Source organism: Drosophila albomicans, chromosome 2L (genome assembly GCF_009650485.2).
Source record: "Drosophila albomicans strain 15112-1751.03 chromosome 2L, ASM965048v2, whole genome shotgun sequence".
Lineage (NCBI taxonomy): Eukaryota > Metazoa > Arthropoda > Insecta > Diptera > Drosophilidae > Drosophila > Drosophila albomicans.
The window spans coordinates 7,813,725-7,833,009 of record NC_047628.2 but is presented as its reverse complement, the minus strand read 5'-3'; the positions used below and the strand labels follow the sequence as shown (position 1 = coordinate 7,833,009).

The 19,285-nt window shown below is 38.2% G+C and overlaps 4 protein-coding genes and 2 long non-coding RNA genes across 11 annotated transcripts; 4 read left to right on the top strand and 2 right to left on the bottom strand.

The window, feature by feature from the left end:
* The first annotated feature begins 686 nt into the window (after positions 1 to 686).
* LOC117563795 (angiotensin-converting enzyme) lies at positions 687 to 14,286 on the top strand. 3 transcript variants are annotated; one of them, XM_052003092.1, is made up of 8 exons: positions 687 to 818; positions 1,921 to 1,978; positions 2,037 to 2,583; positions 3,618 to 3,981; positions 4,046 to 4,612; positions 4,675 to 4,815; positions 4,873 to 5,045; positions 14,180 to 14,286. In XM_052003092.1, exons 2-8 carry the CDS (start codon positions 1,940 to 1,942, stop codon positions 14,194 to 14,196), a joined length of 1,848 nt encoding a protein of 615 aa, XP_051859052.1. In that variant the 5' UTR covers positions 687 to 818; positions 1,921 to 1,939; the 3' UTR covers positions 14,197 to 14,286. The 3 variants fall into 3 exon arrangements, with proteins under 3 accessions (XP_051859052.1, XP_051859053.1, XP_034098216.1); XM_052003093.1 differs by lacking the exon at positions 14,180 to 14,286 and adding an exon at positions 9,295 to 9,396; XM_034242325.2 differs by lacking the exon at positions 14,180 to 14,286 and adding an exon at positions 5,108 to 5,229.
* LOC127565275 (uncharacterized) lies at positions 4,074 to 13,290 on the bottom strand. 2 transcript variants are annotated; one of them, XR_007954641.1, is made up of 2 exons: positions 13,202 to 13,290; positions 4,074 to 4,127 (listed from the first exon to the last, which is right to left on the bottom strand). It is a non-coding gene; the product is annotated as an uncharacterized LOC127565275 (long non-coding RNA). The 2 variants fall into 2 exon arrangements; XR_007954642.1 differs by lacking the exon at positions 13,202 to 13,290 and adding an exon at positions 8,317 to 8,393.
* Positions 5,558 to 14,293, top strand: LOC117563792 (angiotensin-converting enzyme-like). Of its 3 annotated transcripts, none has more exons than XM_052003095.1 (8): positions 5,558 to 5,645; positions 11,612 to 11,669; positions 11,728 to 12,274; positions 12,694 to 13,057; positions 13,120 to 13,686; positions 13,747 to 13,887; positions 13,945 to 14,117; positions 14,180 to 14,293. In XM_052003095.1, exons 2-8 carry the CDS (start codon positions 11,631 to 11,633, stop codon positions 14,194 to 14,196), a joined length of 1,848 nt encoding a protein of 615 aa, XP_051859055.1. In that variant the 5' UTR covers positions 5,558 to 5,645; positions 11,612 to 11,630; the 3' UTR covers positions 14,197 to 14,293. The 3 variants fall into 3 exon arrangements, with proteins under 3 accessions (XP_051859055.1, XP_034098213.1, XP_051859056.1); XM_034242322.2 differs by lacking the exon at positions 5,558 to 5,645 and adding an exon at positions 9,733 to 9,751; XM_052003096.1 differs by lacking the exon at positions 5,558 to 5,645 and having other exon boundaries at positions 11,594 to 11,669.
* LOC117563796 (angiotensin-converting enzyme-like) lies at positions 5,558 to 14,293 on the top strand. The gene is made up of 8 exons (XM_052003094.1): positions 5,558 to 5,645; positions 6,727 to 6,784; positions 6,843 to 7,389; positions 7,809 to 8,172; positions 8,235 to 8,801; positions 8,862 to 9,002; positions 9,060 to 9,232; positions 14,180 to 14,293. The coding sequence occupies exons 2-8, from the start codon at positions 6,746 to 6,748 to the stop codon at positions 14,194 to 14,196; spliced, it is 1,848 nt and encodes a 615-aa protein (XP_051859054.1). The 5' UTR covers positions 5,558 to 5,645; positions 6,727 to 6,745; the 3' UTR covers positions 14,197 to 14,293.
* On the bottom strand, positions 6,123 to 6,686 carry LOC127565276 (uncharacterized). The gene is made up of 3 exons (XR_007954643.1): positions 6,379 to 6,686; positions 6,267 to 6,315; positions 6,123 to 6,204 (listed from the first exon to the last, which is right to left on the bottom strand). It is a non-coding gene; the product is annotated as an uncharacterized LOC127565276 (long non-coding RNA).
* A 463-nt stretch (positions 14,294 to 14,756) lies between the features above and the next one.
* On the top strand, positions 14,757 to 16,678 carry LOC117563793 (angiotensin-converting enzyme). The gene is made up of 3 exons (XM_034242323.2): positions 14,757 to 15,697; positions 15,754 to 16,314; positions 16,372 to 16,678. The coding sequence occupies exons 1-3, from the start codon at positions 14,781 to 14,783 to the stop codon at positions 16,676 to 16,678; spliced, it is 1,785 nt and encodes a 594-aa protein (XP_034098214.2). The 5' UTR covers positions 14,757 to 14,780.
* Positions 16,679 to 19,285: the final 2,607 nt, after the last annotated feature.

Here is a 19,285-nt window from a genome sequence, read left to right as displayed (position 1 = left end):
TCTCGTTCGGTTTGTAGCTTTGTAATATTGAGTTATTACAAGTGTGTATCTGTGTTTTTATGTTATATTATGTTATATGTTATGTCTAAATTTATTTTACTTTTTAAATTTGTATGTATGTACAACTGTAATATTAGTTTTTTGACTATTCTACAGATTTAATAATAAAAATAATAATATTTCTATGGAACAAAGATGACAGATATTATCAATAAATTATATAGAGTTGAACGAATCAGTCAATCGTAAATTTGCGACATTTGTATAGAATTATTTTACAGGCATGCGCATTAGGTATGGCAATCAGCACGGTGCAACCTTCTCTCTTGTTGTATGAATGTATTTATATACATATAGATATGTATATATGTAGATATTTTTATTATATTCATATAAAATTAACACCTTTCTTCGTTTTTGACCAACACACAACTTGTCATCGAAGTGTGTCAGGCATAGTAATGAGCATAAACCCAGCTTAGGTATAGGTGCGTCCCAGGTTCGTCTTAGGTAGGCGGCAGCTGCGCTGTGCGACTTCTTTTTCACTTAGGTGCGCGCATCGGCAATAAATATTGATCGGGTTTTAATTTTTATCTGACAGCACTCTCGGCGACTTACGACTGCCGACTATATTCAGTTCATCGGCAGTCACGTCGCAATCAATTCGTTGTAGGTGATCCATATCGTCTGGCCGAGAACCAGTCAACCATTCGGCTGCTATAAAACTCACGCACCAAGATTCCAACAATTTCAGTTTCAATTCGCGCGCGGTTCGTTCAAGATCGTTTGCGGCTCTATCGTTGCAGCGTATCAATTAGGTACGTTTATGTTGTTGTTTTTATATTAATATATTTTTTTTTTTTTTATCGTCATAAGAACTTGAAGTGAGTCGTTGCACTCGCAAATAAGCACGATTTTGTAAATAATTAATTAATTAATGCGAAATCGTCATTGCTTGCTACGCGCTGCCTTGTTAATTTGTGCTTTTATTTCAATTTACTGAACACTTAATTGCCATGACAATCGTTTTCTAAATTTAAAGTAACTAATTCAAAACTATATAATCTATTGTTCGTTACTCATATGATTCAATTCACTTTCGATGATAATTAGATTTAAATCTTATCGTCTTGCCCCATGAAAGTATCAGTAAATAGTGAACGAATTCTTCGGTAGATTATTCCAGCTTATCGGCAATTGTTTATGATCCTGACATGTGTTTTGATATACATATAATCCCGGGTTGTCGCTAGTCAAGTGCTAAACTAACATTACAGTATACTTAAATATTTTAAAGACTTCTCAAATATTTGCCATCTCATCGAGCTGATTGCTCTTCCGAACAATTAACAAATATTTGCCATCTCATCGAGCTGATTAAAGCTTATAAAACTTTCCATTCGACAGCCCATAAGAATTACAAAAAAAAATTTTTTGTTGAAATAGAGGTATTAATATTAATTACACATTTTCAATTTTATGTATTTGCTTGCAATTTTAAGTACGTACTTAAATTATATGATCCATAAATCATTAATATATCACCTCACAGATTTCTCCCTTATATAAAATAAAAATAGTTATCGACACAAGTTTTAAACAATAATTACTTCAAGTAGTACTTGCTTATCGGCTTGCGACGTATTAAAAATACCTGGAAATGTGCACATCAGACTGATTGTGCAACTGGGCAAATTGCATTTCTTTACTTTGATCGACATATGGGCAAATTAAATAAGAACAAATTTAATAATGATTATGCCCGAGATGGAGATCTGTCGGAATTGACCTCAGAGTCATCTTAATCAATTTTGTGCTGAGATACTTTTATTTTTCACTCTAAATATAGAACTAAAGATCAGCGTCACCAGTTTTATTTCTATTTCTAAACTGATCAAAATTAAAAATGTTTTCTTCCAGTTGAAAGTTGTTCGGAAGCATGAAGGTTTTGCTGTTAGCCCTTGCGGCTACATTTGCGGTAAGTTATTTGTCACAATTTTGGGAAGTTTTCATCTAACTATCTCTGGGATTTGTAGTTTACGCAAGCTCTGGTCAAGGAGGAGATTCAAGCCAAGGAGTATTTAGAAAATTTGAATAAGGAGCTCGCAAAGCGCACCAATGTCGAAACAGAAGCTTCCTGGGCCTATGCTTCCAACATCAATGATGAGAACGAAAAGAAGAAGAACGAGGTATCCGCTGAATTGGCAAAGTTCATGAAGGAAGTAGCTTCCGATATACAGAAGTTCAGTTGGCGCACCTATCAATCTGAGGATATTAAGCGTCAGTTCAAATCGCTCTCCAAACTCGGATATGCTGCTTTGACCGAGGCCGATTACGCTCAGTTCCTGGAGACTATTTCCGCCATGGAATCCAACTATGCTAAAGTCAAAGTGTGTGACTACAAAAATAACACGAAATGTGATTTGGCACTTGAACCCGAAATCGAGGATGTTATCCAGACAAGCCGCGACCCCGAAGAACTGAAGCACTATTGGGTGCAATTCTACGATAAGGCTGGAACAGCTGTGCGTTCCGAATTCGAGCGTTACGTTGAGTTAAATACAAAGGCAGCCAAACTGAATAGTAAGTGCACAATAAAACTAGCAGTAATATACCTTAAACATGTTTGGAAGTTCGCTTCCTAATGTCGTGAATAGATTCATAATAATTAATGTACTAGGCAGAAAGACGCATCTCCGACCCCACATACGAGTATATATCAGTATTGACCAGCGTCAATAGCCGAAACGATATAGCCATGTCCGTCAGACCGTTTGTCTGCTTGTCCGTCTGAAACACTGGATATCAGAGACTATAACAGATAAATGTATATACTATAATTTGACAGCATTTGTTATTTTTGCACGCAGATGAAGTTTGTTTCAAATATTTGACAAGCCCACTACCGCAAATTGACAAAAATCGAATGACAAGCGTAAGCGGTACATACAATAGTAACAGTTTTGAAGAGTAAGAGTATTGAAAATTATAGAAGTTATTTAAGAGATACTTTTTTATGGGCAAAAGCGCCTACTCACCAAGGGGGTTGTTGCTTTTGCTGACAATCCGGTATATTTTGTAATCTATGGTATATGTTGAATTTAGTACTATATCAATATACCAAATATAGCATTTCGAATATATATTTAAGTATTTTTGAGGTAAATTATTTTGGTATCTTCTCAGGAATCAAAAGTACCATAGTTATTATTGTCTATACCAAAATTCGCTTGTTGGGCGTGGCAAAAATTTTAAACAAACTTGATCTGCGTGAAAATGCTGTCTGAAAATTATAGCTCCATCTCTTATAGTCTCTGACATCTAGGTGTTCGTAAGGACAAACAGATATGGCTATGTTTTCTCGAATGCTGACGCATATGATGAATATATGTACATATATACTTTATATACATATATACTGGCACAACGTTATAATACCCTTCTACACTAGCGGGTATAATTAAATTTCATTCGGTTCATTCATTCGGTAGTCCTCAAAAACTCTTAAGAAATTGCATAGCTCTTAAATTCTTAGTTTAATTAAGTCATATCGTAGTTCTTAAAGTGTGCTTTAAATAGTTATAGTTATATTCATTCCTTATAACTTTTTTACTTAGATTTCACCTCTGGTGCTGAACTCTGGCTGGATGAATATGAGGATGATACTTTCGAAAAACAGTTGGATGATATTTTTGCCGAGATTCGTCCACTCTATGAGCAAATCCATGGCTATGTGCGCTACCGCCTAAGAAAGCATTACGGTGATGATGTCGTTTCTGAAAAGGGTCCATTGCCCATGCATCTGTTGGGCAATATGTGGGCACAACAATGGTCAGATATTGCTTCGTTGGTATCACCTTTCCCCGATAAGCCGCTCGTGGATGTGACCAGTGAAATGATCAATCAAGGGTACACTCCACTTAAGATGTTCCAAATGGCCGATGATTTCTTTACCTCCATGAACCTAACCAAGTTGCCCCAGTAAGCTTAAGATGCTTTACAACCTCGGGTATTTAATATAGTGAGAAAATGATTTTATTTATAGAGCTTTCTGGGACAAGTCGATCATTGAGAAGCCCTCTGATGGTCGGGATTTGATCTGCCATGCCAGCGCCTGGGACTTCTACCTTACGGACGATGTGCGCATCAAGCAGTGCACTACGGTTACCCAAAGTCAATTTTTCACCGTGCACCACGAACAGGGTCACATTCAGTACTTCCTGCAGTATCAACATCAGCCATTTGTGTATCGTACTGGCGCCAATCCCGGTTTCCATGAGGCTGTTGGCGACGTGCTTTCGTTGTCTGTGTCGACACCAAGGCATCTGGAGAAGATTGGACTGTTGAAGAACTTTGTGCTAGATGAGGAGGCCCGTATCAATCAGCTATTCCTGACTGCGCTCGATAAGATTGTATTTTTGCCTTTCGCATTCACCCTGGACAAGTATCGTTGGTCGTTGTTCCGAGGTGAGGTGGACAAAGCTAATTGGAACTGCGCGTTCTGGAAGCTGCGCGAGGAATACTCCGGAATTGAACCCCCAGTTGTGCGTTCCGAGAAGGACTTTGATCCTCCAGCCAAATATCACATTTCAGCTGATGTAGAATACTTGAGGTGAGTAAAACAGCTTATGAGTATTAGTAGTAGATTTTAACATTTTTTTTTTTATTTTATAGATATCTAGTTTCATTCATCATCCAATTCCAATTCTACAAGTCCGCTTGCATCAAGGCTGGTCAATACGATGCCACAAATCCCGATTTGCCCTTGGACAACTGTGATATCTATGGCAGTGCAGCAGCTGGTGCCGCATTCCAGTAAGTACGACCAAATTTCACTTGGTACAACTTAATTAATTAACTTGTTCTTAATAGGAATATGCTCTCTTTGGGTGCTTCCAAACCCTGGCCCGATGCACTGGAGGCCTTCAACGGGGAGCGTATTATGAGCGGTAAGGCAATCGCCGAGTTCTTTGAACCTCTTCGCGTCTGGCTCGAGGCCGAGAACATCAAGAATAATGTGCATATTGGCTGGACCGCATCCGACAGTAAGTAATCTTATATATTCCTTTAGATATTCTCTAACATCTAATTTTCTTTATATTCGCAGAATGTGTGTCGTCGTAATTGGAAATGTCCCAACCAATTTCCACGAAGTTCGTTGTTCAATAAAGTATGCCTTATTTCTTTATTTTGTAGTGTGAAGTATTAAAAGACATTAAACAATCAAAACTCGTAGTTCTTATTAAGTGGAATATAGTACATTACAATTACAAATTGCCAACGGTTCTAGGTACAACAGCACCTGGTTAGCCTGCGTCTTTCAATTTTATGAATTGTCGAATATTACTCGCTCGGTTTGTAGTTTTGTAATATTGAGTTAGACTTGAGTGCGTCCAAGGTTCGTCTAAGGTACACGGCAGGGTTTTAATTTTTATCTAACAGCACTTTCGGCGACTGATGATTGCCGACTGCCAACTGCCGACTGCATTCAGTTTATCGGCAGCCACATCGCGAACAATTCGTCTGGCCGAGAGCTAGTCACTTCTATAAAATTAAGGCACCGAATTTACAACAGTTTCAGTTTCATTTTGCGCGCCGTTCGTTCAAGATCGTTTGCGGCTCTATCGTTGCTGCATATCAATTAAGTACGTTTATGTTGTTGTTTTTATTATGTATATTAGTTTTTTGTTTTAATTGTATTGTCATAAGAACTTGAAATGAGTCGTTGCACTTGCAAATAACACGATTTTGTAATTAATTAATTAATGCTTTTGTTTCAATTTACTGAACACTCAATTGCCATGACAATCGGTTTCTAAATTTAAAGTAACTACTGCAAAAACATTTATTCTTTTTATCGTTCTTCATATGATTCAATTGACTTTTAACGATAATCCGATTGAAATCTTATCGTTTTGCCCCATGAAAGTATCAGTAAATAGTGAACGAATTCTTCGGTAGTTTATTCCAGCTTATCAGCAATTGTTTACGATCCTGATATGTGTTTCGATATAGACGTCATCCCGTGTTGTCGCTAGTCAAGTGCTAAGCTAATATTACAGTAGACTTAAAAATTTTAATAACTTCTCCTGCTCTTTTGAACAATTAACAAATATTTGCCATCCCATCGAGCTGATTAAAACTTATAAAACTTTCCATTCGACAGCCCATGAATAAGTCTGTATAGCATTTTCTTCAAAAAATCTTTTAAAATCGAAGTATAAATTTTTAATATCATGTGTTTGTTTGCAATTTTAAGTACGTACTTGAAATATATGATCCATAAATCATTAATATAGCAACTCACAGATTTCTCTGTAACTCATTATTGGAAATATATCGACAAATGTTTAACCAATTTAAAAAATATGTACTTACACTTCACTTATATAACGTAAAAATGCTTATCGGCACAAGTTTTGAACTATAATTACTTCAAGTAGTACTTGCTTATCGACTTGTTCGAAATATTAATAATGTCATTCAACTAATTATGCAACTGGAAAAATTGCATTCCTTTAGTTTGATCTATATATGGGCAAAGAAAATAAGAACAAATTGAATAATGATTATGCCCGAGATGGAGATCTGTGAAAATTGACTTCAGAGTCATCTTAATGAATTATGTGCTGATATACTTTAATATTTCTCTATAGAAGTAAATATCAGCGTCACCAGTTTTATGTCTATTCTAAACAGATAAAAGTTAAAAATGTTTACTTTCAGCTAAAAGTTTTTCGGAAGCATGAAGCTTTTACTGTTAGCCCTTGTGGCTACATTTGCGGTAAGTTATTTGCCACAATTTTGGGAAGCTTTCATCTAACTATCTCTTTGAATTGTAGCTTACGCAAGCTCTAGTCAAGGAGGAGATTCAGGCCAAGGAATATTTAGAAAATTTGAATAAGGAGCTTGCGAAGCGCACCAATGTTGTGACAGAAGCTTCCTGGGCCTATGCTTCCAACATCACCGATGAGAATGATAAGAATAAGAACGAGCTTTCCGCTGATCGGGCAAAGTTCATGAAGGAAGTAGCTTCCGATATACAGAAGTTCAGTTGGCGCACCTATCAATCTGAGGATATTAAGCGTCAGTTCAAATCGCTCTCAAAACTCGGATATGCTGCTTTGACAGAGGCCGATTATGCTGAGTTCCTGGAGACCATTTCAGCTATGGACTCCAACTATGCTAAAGTCAAGGTGTGTGACTACAAAAATAACACGAAATGTGATTTGGCACTTGAGCCCGAAATCGAGGAAGTCATCCAGACAAGCCGCGATCCCGAAGAACTAAAGTACTATTGGGTGCAGTTCTACGATAAGGCTGGAACACCTGTGCGTTCCGAATTCGAGCGTTACGTTGAGTTAAATACAAAGGCAGCCATACTGAATAGTAAGTGCACAATAAAACTAGTAGTAATATACCTGAAGGAATATGGAAGTTCGCTTCCAAATGTCGTAAAAGATTCATAATTATTCTTGTAATAGACAGAAAGACGCATCTCCGACCCCATAAAGTATGGTCAGCGTCAACAGTCGAGTATATTTAAGGAATAATACAGCACTTTTTGCCTTTACTCAAAATGAGTAGCCGGCATTTCGAGTGGGCTCGACTGTGGCTTTTTTACTTGCTATTATCTTAATCGTATTATTAAAAAAATTTAATTTCATTTGGTTCAATTTAAAATATATAGCTTAAAATAAAAAATATATATATTAAAGTTCCAAAAGTATGCGCCAAATAGTTGTAGGCAGTGTTAAATTCATATATTCCTTCTCAATCTTTTACATAATTATAACTTCTTTACTTAGATTTCACTTCTGGTGCTGAACTCTGGCTGGATGAATATGAGGATGATACTTTCGAGAAACAGCTGGATGATATTTTTGCCGAGATTCGTCCACTCTATGAGCAAGTCCATGGCTATGTGCGCTACCGTCTAAGGCAGCATTACGGTGATGATGTCGTGTCTGAAAAGGGTCCATTGCCCATGCATCTATTGGGCAATATGTGGGCACAAAAATGGTCGAATATTGCTTCGTTGGTGACACCATTCCCTGACAAGCCGCTCGTGGATGTGACCAGTGAAATGATCAATCAAGGGTACACTCCACTTAAGATGTTCCAAATGGCCGATGATTTCTTCACCTCCATGAACCTAACCAAATTGCCACAGTAAGCTCGAGACGCTCTAAGACCTCAGCTGTTTAAAATAATGAAATGATTTCCGCTTATAGACCTTTCTGGGATAAGTCGATCATTGAGAAGCCCACTGATGGTCGGGATTTGATCTGCCATGCCAGCGCCTGGGACTTTTACCTTACGGATGATGTGCGCATCAAGCAGTGCACTACGGTTACCCAAAGTCAGTTTTTTACCGTGCACCACGAACAGGGTCACATCCAATACTACCTGCAGTATCAACATCAGCCATTTGTGTATCGCGGTGGCGCCAATCCCGGTTTCCATGAGGCTGTTGGCGACGTGCTTTCGCTGTCTGTTTCGACACCAAGGCATCTAGAGAAGATTGGACTGTTGAAGAACTTTGTGCTAGATGAGGAGGCCCGTATCAATCAGCTGTTCCGGACCGCGCTCGATAAGATTGTATTTTTGCCTTTCGCGTTCACCCTGGACAAGTATCGTTGGTCGTTGTTCCGAGGTGAGGTGGACAAAGCCAACTGGAACTGCGCCTTCTGGAAGCTGCGTGAGGAATACTCCGGAATAGAACCTCCAGTTGTGCGTTCCGAGAAGGACTTTGATCCTCCAGCCAAATATCACATTTCAGCTGATGTAGAATACTTGAGGTGAGTAAAACAGCTTTTGAGTATTAGTAGTGGATTTTAAAATTTGTTTATATTTTGTAGATATCTAGTTTCATTCATCATCCAATTCCAATTCTACAAGTCCGCTTGCATCAAGGCTGGTCAATACGATGCCACAAATCCCGATTTGCCCTTGGACAACTGTGATATCTATGGCAGTGCAGCAGCTGGTGCCGCATTCCAGTAAGTGCGACAGAATTTCACTTGGTTAAACTTAATTAATTGACTTGCTCTCGACAGGAGCATGCTCTCTTTGGGTGCTTCGAAGCCTTGGCCCGATGCACTGGAGGCCTTCAACGGGGAGCGTATTATGAGCGGCAAGGCAATCGCCGAGTTCTTTGAACCTCTTCGCGTCTGGCTCGAGGCCGAGAACATCAAGAATAATGTGCATATTGGCTGGACCGCATCCGACAGTAAGTAATCATATATATTCCTTTAGATATTCTCTAACATCTAATTTTCTTTATATTCGCAGAATGTGTGTCGTCGTAATTGGAAATGTCCCAACCAACTATGTTATATGCCTTATTTCTTTATTTTGTAGTGTGAAGTATTAAAAGACATTTAACAATCAAAACTCGTTGTTGTTATTGGAATACATTAGAATTACAAATTGCCAACGGTTCTAGGTGCAACAGCAGCTGGTTAGCCTGCGTCTTCCAATTTTATGAATTGTCGAATATTACTCGCTCGGTTTGTAGTTTAGGTTTGAGTGCGTCCAAGGTTCATCTAAGGTAGACGGCAGGGTTTTCATTTTTATCTAACAGCACTTTCGGCCACTGACGACTGCCGACTGCATTCAGTTTATTGGTAGTCATATCGCGAACAATTCGTCTGGCCGAGAGCACCGAATTTAGAACAGTTTCAGTTTCATTTTGCTCGCCGTTCGTTCAAGACCGTTTGCGGCTCTATCGTTGCTGCATATCAATTAGGTACGTTTATGTTGTTGTTTTTATACCCGCTACCCATAGGGTAGAAGGGTATTATAACTTTGTGCCGCCAGGAAATGTATGTAACAGGTAGAAGGAGGCATCTCCGACCCTATAAAGTATATATATTCTTGATCAGCATCAATAGCCGTACCCATGTCCGTCTGTGTGTCTGTCCGTTTATCCGTCTGTGTGTCTGTCCGTCTGTCCGTATGAAACACTGGATCTCAGAGACTACTCGTATAAGAGATAGAGCTACAATTTTTTTCGACAGCATTTGTCATGTTTGCACGCAGATCAAGCTTGTTTCAAATTTTTGCCACGCCCACTTCAGCCCCCGCATATCAAAAAAATCGAAAAACAAGCGTAACTTTAAAGCTAGAGCTGCGATATGCTGCTGGTATGTACAATAATAACTATGGTTATTGTTATTCCTGAAAATTTTGTTGCGATCAGACAAAAATTATGGAAGTTATTAAAAAAATACTTTTGCATGGGCAAAAACGCCTGCTTACTAGGGGTTTTAGTTGCTTTGGCCGACAATCTGGTATATTATGCCGTCTATGGTATATTTTGAGTGTGGTGACCAGTGAAATGAGTGTGGTACTATATCGATTTTGTATTTTGGCGAAATTATAGCTATATATCTTATAGTCTCTGAAATCCTGTGTTTCATACGGACGGACGGACAGACGTTCTACCTGTTACATACATTTCCTGTCGGCACAAAGTTATAATACCCTTCTACCCTATGGGTAACGGGTATAAGAATACTGCAATATTTTCCTTTTATTCAAAATAGGTAGCGGGTATCTCACAGTCGAGTACACTCGTCTGTAACTTTCTTACTTGTTATTATGTATAAAAGTTTTTTGTTTTAATTTTATTGTCATAAGAATTTGAAATGAGTCGTTGCACTTGCAAATAAGCACGATTTTGTAATTAATTAATTAATGCTTTTGTTTCAATTTACTGAACACAATTGCCATGATAATCGGTTTCTAAATTTAAAGTATCTACTGCAAAAACATTTATTCTGTTTATCGTTCTTCATATGATTCAATTCACTTTTAACGATAATCCGATTGAAATCTTATCGTTTTGTCCCATGAAAGTATCAGTAGTTTCTCGCTTATCAGCAATTATTTATAGTCCTGATAAGTGTTTCGATATTGATAGAATCCCGGGTTGTCGCTAGTCAAGTGCTCAACTAGCATTACAGTAAACTTAACTACTTTAAAGATTTCTCCTGCTCTTTCGAGCAATTAACAAATATTTGCCATCTCATCGAGCCGATTAAAACTTATAAAACTTTCCTTTCGACAGCTTATGAATAAATATGTATAGCATTATGTAAAAGCATTTATAAAAAAAACGTTTTAAAATCGATGTATAAAAATTAATTACAGATTTTCAATTTGATGTGTTTGCTTCCAATTTTAAGTACGTACTTCAATTATATGTTCCATAAATCATTAATATAGCACCTCACAGATTTCTCCGTAACTCATTATTGGAAATATATCGACAAATGTTTAACCAATTTAAAAAATATATACTTACACTTCACTTATATAACGTTAAAATGCTTATCGGCACAAGTTTTGAACTATAATTACTTCAAGTAGTACTTGCTTATCGGCTTGTCCGAAATATTAATAATGTCATTCATTGGACGAATAAAATAAGAACAACTTGAATAATGATTATACCCGAGATGGAGATCTGTGAAAATTGACCTCAGAGTCATCTTAATGAATTATGTGCTGATATACTTTAGTATTTCTCTATAGAAGTAAATATCAGAGTCACCAGTTTTATGTCTATTCTAAACAGATAAAAGTTAAAAATGTTTACTTTCAGCTAAAAGTTTTTCGGAAGCATGAAGCTTTTACTGTTAGCCCTTGTGGCTACATTTGCGGTAAGTTATTTGCCACAATTTTGGGAAGCTTTCATCTAACTATCTCTTTGAATTGTAGCTTACGCAAGCTCTAGTCAAGGAGGAGATTCAGGCCAAGGAATATTTAGAAAATTTGAATAAGGAGCTTGCGAAGCGCACCAATGTTGTGACAGAAGCTTCCTGGGCCTATGCTTCCAACATCACCGATGAGAATGATAAGAATAAGAACGAGCTTTCCGCTGATCGGGCAAAGTTCATGAAGGAAGTAGCTTCCGATATACAGAAGTTCAGTTGGCGCACCTATCAATCTGAGGATATTAAGCGTCAGTTCAAATCGCTCTCAAAACTCGGATATGCTGCTTTGACAGAGGCCGATTATGCTGAGTTCCTGGAGACCATTTCAGCTATGGACTCCAACTATGCTAAAGTCAAGGTGTGTGACTACAAAAATAACACGAAATGTGATTTGGCACTTGAGCCCGAAATCGAGGAAGTCATCCAGACAAGCCGCGACCCCGAAGAACTAAAGTACTATTGGGTGCAGTTCTACGATAAGGCTGGAACACCTGTGCGTTCCGAATTCGAGCGTTACTTTGAGTTAAATACAAAGGCAGCCATACTGAATAGTAAGTGCACAATAAAACTAGTAGTAATATACCTGAAGGAATATGGAAGTTCGCTTCCAAATGTAGTAAAAGATTCATAATTATTCTTGTAATAGACAGAAAGACGCATCTCCGACCCCATAAAGTATGGTCAGCGTCAACAGTCGAGTATATTTAAGGAATAATACAGCACTTTTTGCCTTTACTCAAAATGAGTAGCCGGCATTTCGAGTGGGCTCGACTGTGGCTTTTTTACTTGCTATTATCTTAATCGTATTATTAAAAAAATTTAATTTCATTTGGTTCAATTTAAAATATATAGCTTAAAATAAAAAATATATATATTAAAGTTCCAAAAGTATGCGCCAAATAGTTGTAGGCAGTGTTAAATTCATATATTCCTTCTCAATCTTTTACATAATGATAACTTCTTTACTTAGATTTCACTTCTGGTGCTGAACTCTGGCTGGATGAATATGAGGATGATACTTTCGAGAAACAGCTGGATGATATTTTTGCCGAGATTCGTCCACTCTATGAGCAAATTCATGGCTATGTGCGCTACCGCCTAAGGCAGCATTACGGTGATGATGTCGTGTCTGAAAAGGGTCCATTGCCCATGCATCTGTTGGGCAATATGTGGGCACAACAATGGTCGAATATTGCTTCGTTGGTGACACCTTTCCCCGATAAGCCGCTCGTGGATGTGACCAGCGAAATGATCAATCAAGGGTACACTCCACTTAAGATGTTCCAAATGGCCGATGATTTCTTCACCTCCATGAACCTAACCAAATTGCCACAGTAAGCTCGAGACGCTTTATGACCTCAGGTGTTTAAAATAATGAAATGATTTCGGCTTATAGACCTTTCTGGGATAAGTCGATTATTGAGAAGCCCACTGATGGTCGGGATTTGATCTGCCACGCCAGCGCCTGGGACTTTTACCTTACGGATGATGTGCGCATCAAGCAGTGCACTACGGTTACCCAAAGTCAGTTTTTTACCGTGCACCACGAACAGGGTCACATCCAATACTACCTGCAGTATCAACATCAGCCATTTGTGTATCGCGGTGGCGCCAATCCCGGTTTCCATGAGGCTGTTGGCGACGTGCTTTCGCTGTCTGTGTCGACACCAAGGCATCTAGAGAAGATTGGACTGTTGAAGAACTTTGTGCTAGATGAGGAGGCCCGTATCAATCAGCTATTCCTGACTGCGCTCGATAAGATTGTATTTTTGCCTTTCGCGTTCACCCTGGACAAGTATCGTTGGTCGTTGTTCCGAGGTGAGGTGGACAAAGCCAATTGGAACTGCGCCTTCTGGAAGCTGCGTGAGGAATACTCCGGCATTGAACCCCCAGTTGTGCGTTCCGAGAAGGACTTTGATCCTCCAGCCAAATATCACATTTCAGCTGATGTAGAATACTTGAGGTGAGTAAAACAGCTTTTGAGTATTAGTAGTGGATTTTAAAATTTGTTTATATTTTATAGATATCTAGTTTCATTCATCATCCAATTCCAATTCTACAAGTCCGCTTGCGTCAAGGCTGGTCAATACGATGCCACAAATCCCGATTTGCCCTTGGACAACTGTGATATCTATGGCAGTGCAGCAGCTGGTGCCGCATTCCAGTAAGTACGACCAAATTTCACTTGGTACAACTTAATTAATTAACTTGTTCTTAATAGGAATATGCTCTCTTTGGGTGCTTCCAAGCCCTGGCCCGATGCACTGGAGGCCTTTAACGGGGAGCGTATTATGAGCGGCAAGGCAATCGCCGAGTTCTTTGAACCTCTTCGCGTCTGGCTCGAGGCCGAGAACATCAAGAATAATGTGCATATTGGCTGGACCGCATCCGACAGTAAGTAATCATATATATTCCTTTAGATATTCTCTAACATCTAATTTTCTTTATATTCGCAGAATGTGTGTCGTCGTAATTGGAAATGTCCCAACCAATTTCCACGAAGTTCGTTGGTCAATGAATTATAGCTTCTTCCCTTGTTTTGAAGTGTATAGTATTAAAAGCCATTTTACAATCAAAACTTGTTGTTCTTATTAAGTGGGACACATTACAATTACAAATTGGCAATTCCATTTTCAGTTTTCTCTAGGTGTCTTTCTTGAAGTTAGGTTTTTTTTTTTGTCAGTTACTCAGTTGCTTTCGAGAGCTGCGCATGCCTTCAACGTTTTTGTCTTAACTTTAAATTTTATTACGTGTCGCGAATCTTAAATCTTCAAACTGAGTAGTGAAATGCTCACAGTTCTGATCATTTTTGTAAGTAAAACAACAAATCGGTTGAATTCAGTAATTAGTTGAAGATAATTAAGATATGAGGATTAGGATAAGAGATTGAAAAAAGATTTACAATACTTATGTGGCTGGTTTAACTTATTAATTGAATAGCTAAGATAAGTTATGCAATCAATAAAATAGACAGTTTCTGGAGTAAACAAAAATCATGATTCTTACACAAAACCTCTTTTTCTCTAGATTGGGCTGACTTCAGTGCTGGCCAATCCCATGAGTGATAGCAACTTGGCTATATTTCTGTCAGAGATTAATCAGCAGCTTGGCGCTATTTACGATGAGGAAATTTTGGCCCTGATGAAAAGCGAGTTAAGTGGACAGAGCGATTCCACAGCACTTCTCCAAGCAAGTTTAGCCAATGAGAAGCTGCTCAGTTATGTGAAGGGTCAGCACTCTCGAGTGGCCAAGTATAAGCGATTGCATGTGGGAGATGCACTGCAGCGACGTCAGCTGGAGCGTATTCCTCAGCTGGGCTACGAGGCACTTGGTGACGTAGAATTGAATCAGCTTTATGCTCTGGCAGCCAACTTAAGTAACAGCTGTCAAAGAGTTAGGCTTTGTGCCTATAGACAACCGACTAATTGTTCATTAAGACTTATACCAGATGTGCAGAAGTTGGTGCAGGAGTCTACGAATCTGGAGGAGATTGAGTACTATTGGTTGGAGTGGCGACGAGCTGCAGGTCTGTCCAAGCGGCATCAGTTTGTGGACTTTATGGAGTTGTATCAGAAGTCGGCTAAGCTCAATGGTTTTGTCCATGCCGAGGATTTTTGGTTCCGACAACTGGAGCTGAGTGGTGACCAGGCTATGAAGCTATTAAATGACATGATGACCGCACTGCGTCCTTTATTTATACAGTTTCATGCTCATGTGCGTGCTGCGCTTAGAAAGATGTATGGCGAGCAGTTTGTGCCAAGAGGTCGCCCTTATCCTCAGCATCTAGCTGAGATCTTTTTGGGCAATGCTTTTAGACGTCCTCGGGCTGATTGGTTTAAGGACATGCCGTCTCCAGAGTGGGGACTCGCCAATATAACAGAGGCATTGCATCGACGTGGAATGAGCACAACCCAGCGTGTATTTTGGAATGTGGCGGAGTACTTTCATGGACTGGGGTTGCCCCAATTGCAGAGGTAAATTATAATATAAATCAGCTACAGGTTTATTTAAAAAACTTCATATTAAGCAGTGCACTATGGTCTAATGCACAGACTGTGGCTGCCCACAACGAGGATGAATGCTGGCATAAGGCTTGGAGATTCTACACCGTGTCTAGTGTCAACTTTAGCTACTGTCCCCTTAACGATGAGGAGCGTTTTTTCAACATGTTTGAGGCACAGTCTGATCTACAGTATTACCAAGCATCCGCGGCTCAACCCACGCTGTTACGGGAGGAACCTTTTCCCAATTTTGGTGATGCTCTAGGCAAATGCTTCTCCCTTGCTGCCTCCTCTCCACCTTATCTGCGCAAGCTTGGCTTGCTCCGCAGCAAAAAGTGGTTGGATCCTTCTGCTCGCCTGAATCGTTTGTATCTTCAGGGATTGAAAGTTATCTTTCTCCTGCCCGTTTTCTATGTGCTGGATCGCTATAGAGTAGAAGTGCTGGGTGGACACATCAAGGCGGACGACAATGAAGCCTACTGGAGACTGACTGAGCTTTACACTGGAGCCACAGCTCCACGAAGACGCAGTAATGAGCAGTTCGATGTGCCCGCCAAGCTTCTGATGGAGGTAGATGATCAGTACACAAGGTAAGCAATCCTTTAAATAACACTAGATATATCCTAAAAATTCCTCCTTATTCGCAGTCAATTCTTAAGCACTGTTCTGCAGTTTCAACTCTATAAACACTTCTGCAGTAAGACTGGTCAGTATATGGAGGATTCTGTGCACACGCCATTGGATCTCTGCGATTTATCAGATCAGCGTGAGTTAGGTCCAAGTATATTTCATGCCATGTCGCTGGGCTCGTCGTTGCACTACAGGGAAATTTTGCAACAGCTTATAGGTACTAAAGAAATTAACATGGATGGACTTTTGACATATTTTCAACCTCTACACGATTGGCTGATACAACAGAATCGTCAAAATAATGTAGAGATTGGCTGGATTTAGATTTAATTAGTTCCGCCTGAAAGTATGCTACAAAAAATCGCTTAACGAAGTTCAGCAAAAAAGTATGCAATTATTTATGTACAAGTTCAATTGTATTTCAATTTAGAAAATACGATTTTTTCTCATCTGTTCATAGTCGGTACTACCGACTCGGTAGTCAAATACCTGAAGCAACTCTAACTTATAATTCTTATTTCATAATGTTATCATCATTCTAAATAATAAAACATTGATAAGACCATTCGCAGAATACGATGTTCAAACACGTAACCAGAACATTGATTTTACTTGAACATTTTGAAGAGCGCGACACAATGATTTCATACAATAACTTAACACAATTGGTTAATAATCATACCAACACACTCATAGTCGAGCACTTTATGGCTGTCTAAAGCGAGCTGAAAAAATATAAGCCCAGAGTAACAAGATGGATCAAATTGGCCACGAAGTTCAAATTTCTTGCAGTGCAAGTTAAACTTATAATTTTATAAATTTTATAATAGAAACATTTTTTTTTTAATTTACCAATTCCCAATTCTCTAAATCAATGCTTAAATAATTATATTTGATTTAATGATTTATAAAATAACAAAACTCTGCAATCAAAAAAGCTGCTAAAAAGTGTTTTGTATAACGAAACACATAAAGTTTATATTTTAAGATTGGGTTATTACAAAAATTGGAATGAATTGAAGAATGTAAACTTTCAGTATGTTATAAAAATTACTGTCAAATACTAATTTCTATGAGCTATTTTTATCTCAACCAAGTGATAACTGAAAAAGAGCATTTCAAACAATTATAATTAAAATCACCATATAAGAAATGCTAATTATTGTTTTTATTTTTTGGCAGTTAATGTAATACATTTTTCTTCATAAGCCTTATTTCTGAGTTGCACAAGTTAATGCCATATGGAATGGAATTTAAATTAGTTAAATGGAATTTAAATTACTGAGTATCAGGATTCGAAAAAGATTTTAGTAGTTCACTTTGAAATAAGACAATTAAGTTGTGCGAAATGCAAAACGAGAAAACAACCGGAAAGAATCTAAAACAAAAATAAAAATATATATAAGCTGTAATTAAAATGCAATTCATTATTGTTGTTGATTCTCGGAGGTGCTTCACTCGACAACTAATTGTTAGAACAAAGTAAAAAGTTAAAGTAAATTATTGTTGACTGCCCCATGCCAATTGGGTGTACAAGGTAGGGGCGTAACGGGTACTCAAATTATTCATTCATAGACATAGCTCAATTAGTTACAGACACCTTATGAAAATTGATTTTCCCACGGTTTGCAATGGCTTCTGGTCACTTACTGTCTTCGCATTTAGTATACCACCATCCCAAGTACTTTGCACTTGACCTTGACTTTCAAGTTCCTCGACAAAAATAAGAGAAAATAAGTAATGCGACTTGTAGAATTGTTGCAGATATAAATACGTTTATATAGAATTACATACTTCAACCACATCACAAAGCTAGCGCGTATTTATGAGCTCATTTCGAAGACAGAGCTCATTTCCGAGACAAAACCCTATCTCAATCCCGAACTAATTATACGCTGAATCACATCTTTTTCAATACCCTGGACTCGTTCAGATGGAAATAATGCTTGACTGATCTATATGGGTTATTGTCATAATAACATTGCAATATTATTTAAATAAGATTATAATTACTTTAAAAAAATTTTAATTTAATAATTATTGAAAAAATATAAAAATATTAAAGCAAGTATTATGGTTTGTAGTCGAAATATAATATGCACAACAATTAAAAAAAAAAAAATAAATAAATAAGTAATATTTAATGTGTTTATATAATTAATAAAATTTAATAATAAATTATTTATGTGGATATTTATTATATCTATTGAATGAAATAATGTCAAATATTGTGTGCTGAGTATGTTGTAGTAAAGTAATCTCGTTTTTAATTAAGCTGGTTAATTTTGCATGCTCGATGCGACTATCAAGCTATCAATCAGTATGCCAAGACCGAGTACTCACTGGCGATTCATGACTCCTCCAGTTAGCACCTCAGAGACAGTTCTATCTATCACCATCTCACTCGCACTCTCCTTATCTTTCAAGCAAATCTTACCTGCATATTCATCAATTAACCCGCCTCAATTCTCCTCCATCTCAGCAGAGCATGAGTCAAAGCATTTTTCACATGCGGCTAGGTCAAGAGTGACTACAACAAACATTCCGAGAGCCCCACCAGACATTATGGCAAGTGTGAGGGTGTGGGGGAAGTGTTGCGGGTGCTTTGCATCGCAGTGGAACGCATGCGCACCAGCAACGATGCGGCCAGTGACTGCGACGTCGACGCTGACGTCGACGCTGACGTCGACGCTAGCATTAACAGCGACTGCGCGACAGTGCTTAACGCTGGCGCATTAGGAAAATTAGTTTCGCAAATTCATTGAAGCATTATACGATATTGTGCGATATTATATATGGTCACAGTCAGAGTCACAGTCACACACGAAGGTAATGAGAAATTGCTTCAATATGTTAACGACACGAATTAGCTGGATTCGCTTAAACTTGCTCAATTAATGCTAAGTCCTAATGAAAGGTTATTTAAGTGTA

Bases quoted from the DNA above. Each gene is read 5' to 3' on its own strand.
- LOC117563795 (XM_052003092.1), top strand. From the start codon at position 1,940: ATGAAGGTTTTGCTGTTAGCCCTTGCGGCTACATTTGCG. The intron at 3,982-4,045 runs GTAAGCTTAAGA...TTTTATTTATAG, and splicing joins AACCTAACCAAGTTGCCCCA to AGCTTTCTGGGACAAGTCGA. The intron at 4,613-4,674 runs GTGAGTAAAACA...TTTATTTTATAG, and splicing joins GCTGATGTAGAATACTTGAG to ATATCTAGTTTCATTCATCA.
- LOC117563796 (XM_052003094.1), top strand. From the start codon at position 6,746: ATGAAGCTTTTACTGTTAGCCCTTGTGGCTACATTTGCG. The intron at 8,802-8,861 runs GTGAGTAAAACA...TATATTTTGTAG, and splicing joins GCTGATGTAGAATACTTGAG to ATATCTAGTTTCATTCATCA. The intron at 9,003-9,059 runs GTAAGTGCGACA...TGCTCTCGACAG, and splicing joins GCAGCTGGTGCCGCATTCCA to GAGCATGCTCTCTTTGGGTG.
- LOC117563792 (XM_052003095.1), top strand. From the start codon at position 11,631: ATGAAGCTTTTACTGTTAGCCCTTGTGGCTACATTTGCG. The intron at 12,275-12,693 runs GTAAGTGCACAA...TTCTTTACTTAG, and splicing joins AAAGGCAGCCATACTGAATA to ATTTCACTTCTGGTGCTGAA. The intron at 13,058-13,119 runs GTAAGCTCGAGA...TTCGGCTTATAG, and splicing joins AACCTAACCAAATTGCCACA to ACCTTTCTGGGATAAGTCGA.
- LOC117563793 (XM_034242323.2), top strand. From the start codon at position 14,781: ATGAGTGATAGCAACTTGGCTATATTTCTGTCAGAGATTAATCAGCAG. The intron at 15,698-15,753 runs GTAAATTATAAT...CATATTAAGCAG, and splicing joins GGGTTGCCCCAATTGCAGAG to TGCACTATGGTCTAATGCAC. The intron at 16,315-16,371 runs GTAAGCAATCCT...CCTTATTCGCAG, and splicing joins GTAGATGATCAGTACACAAG to TCAATTCTTAAGCACTGTTC.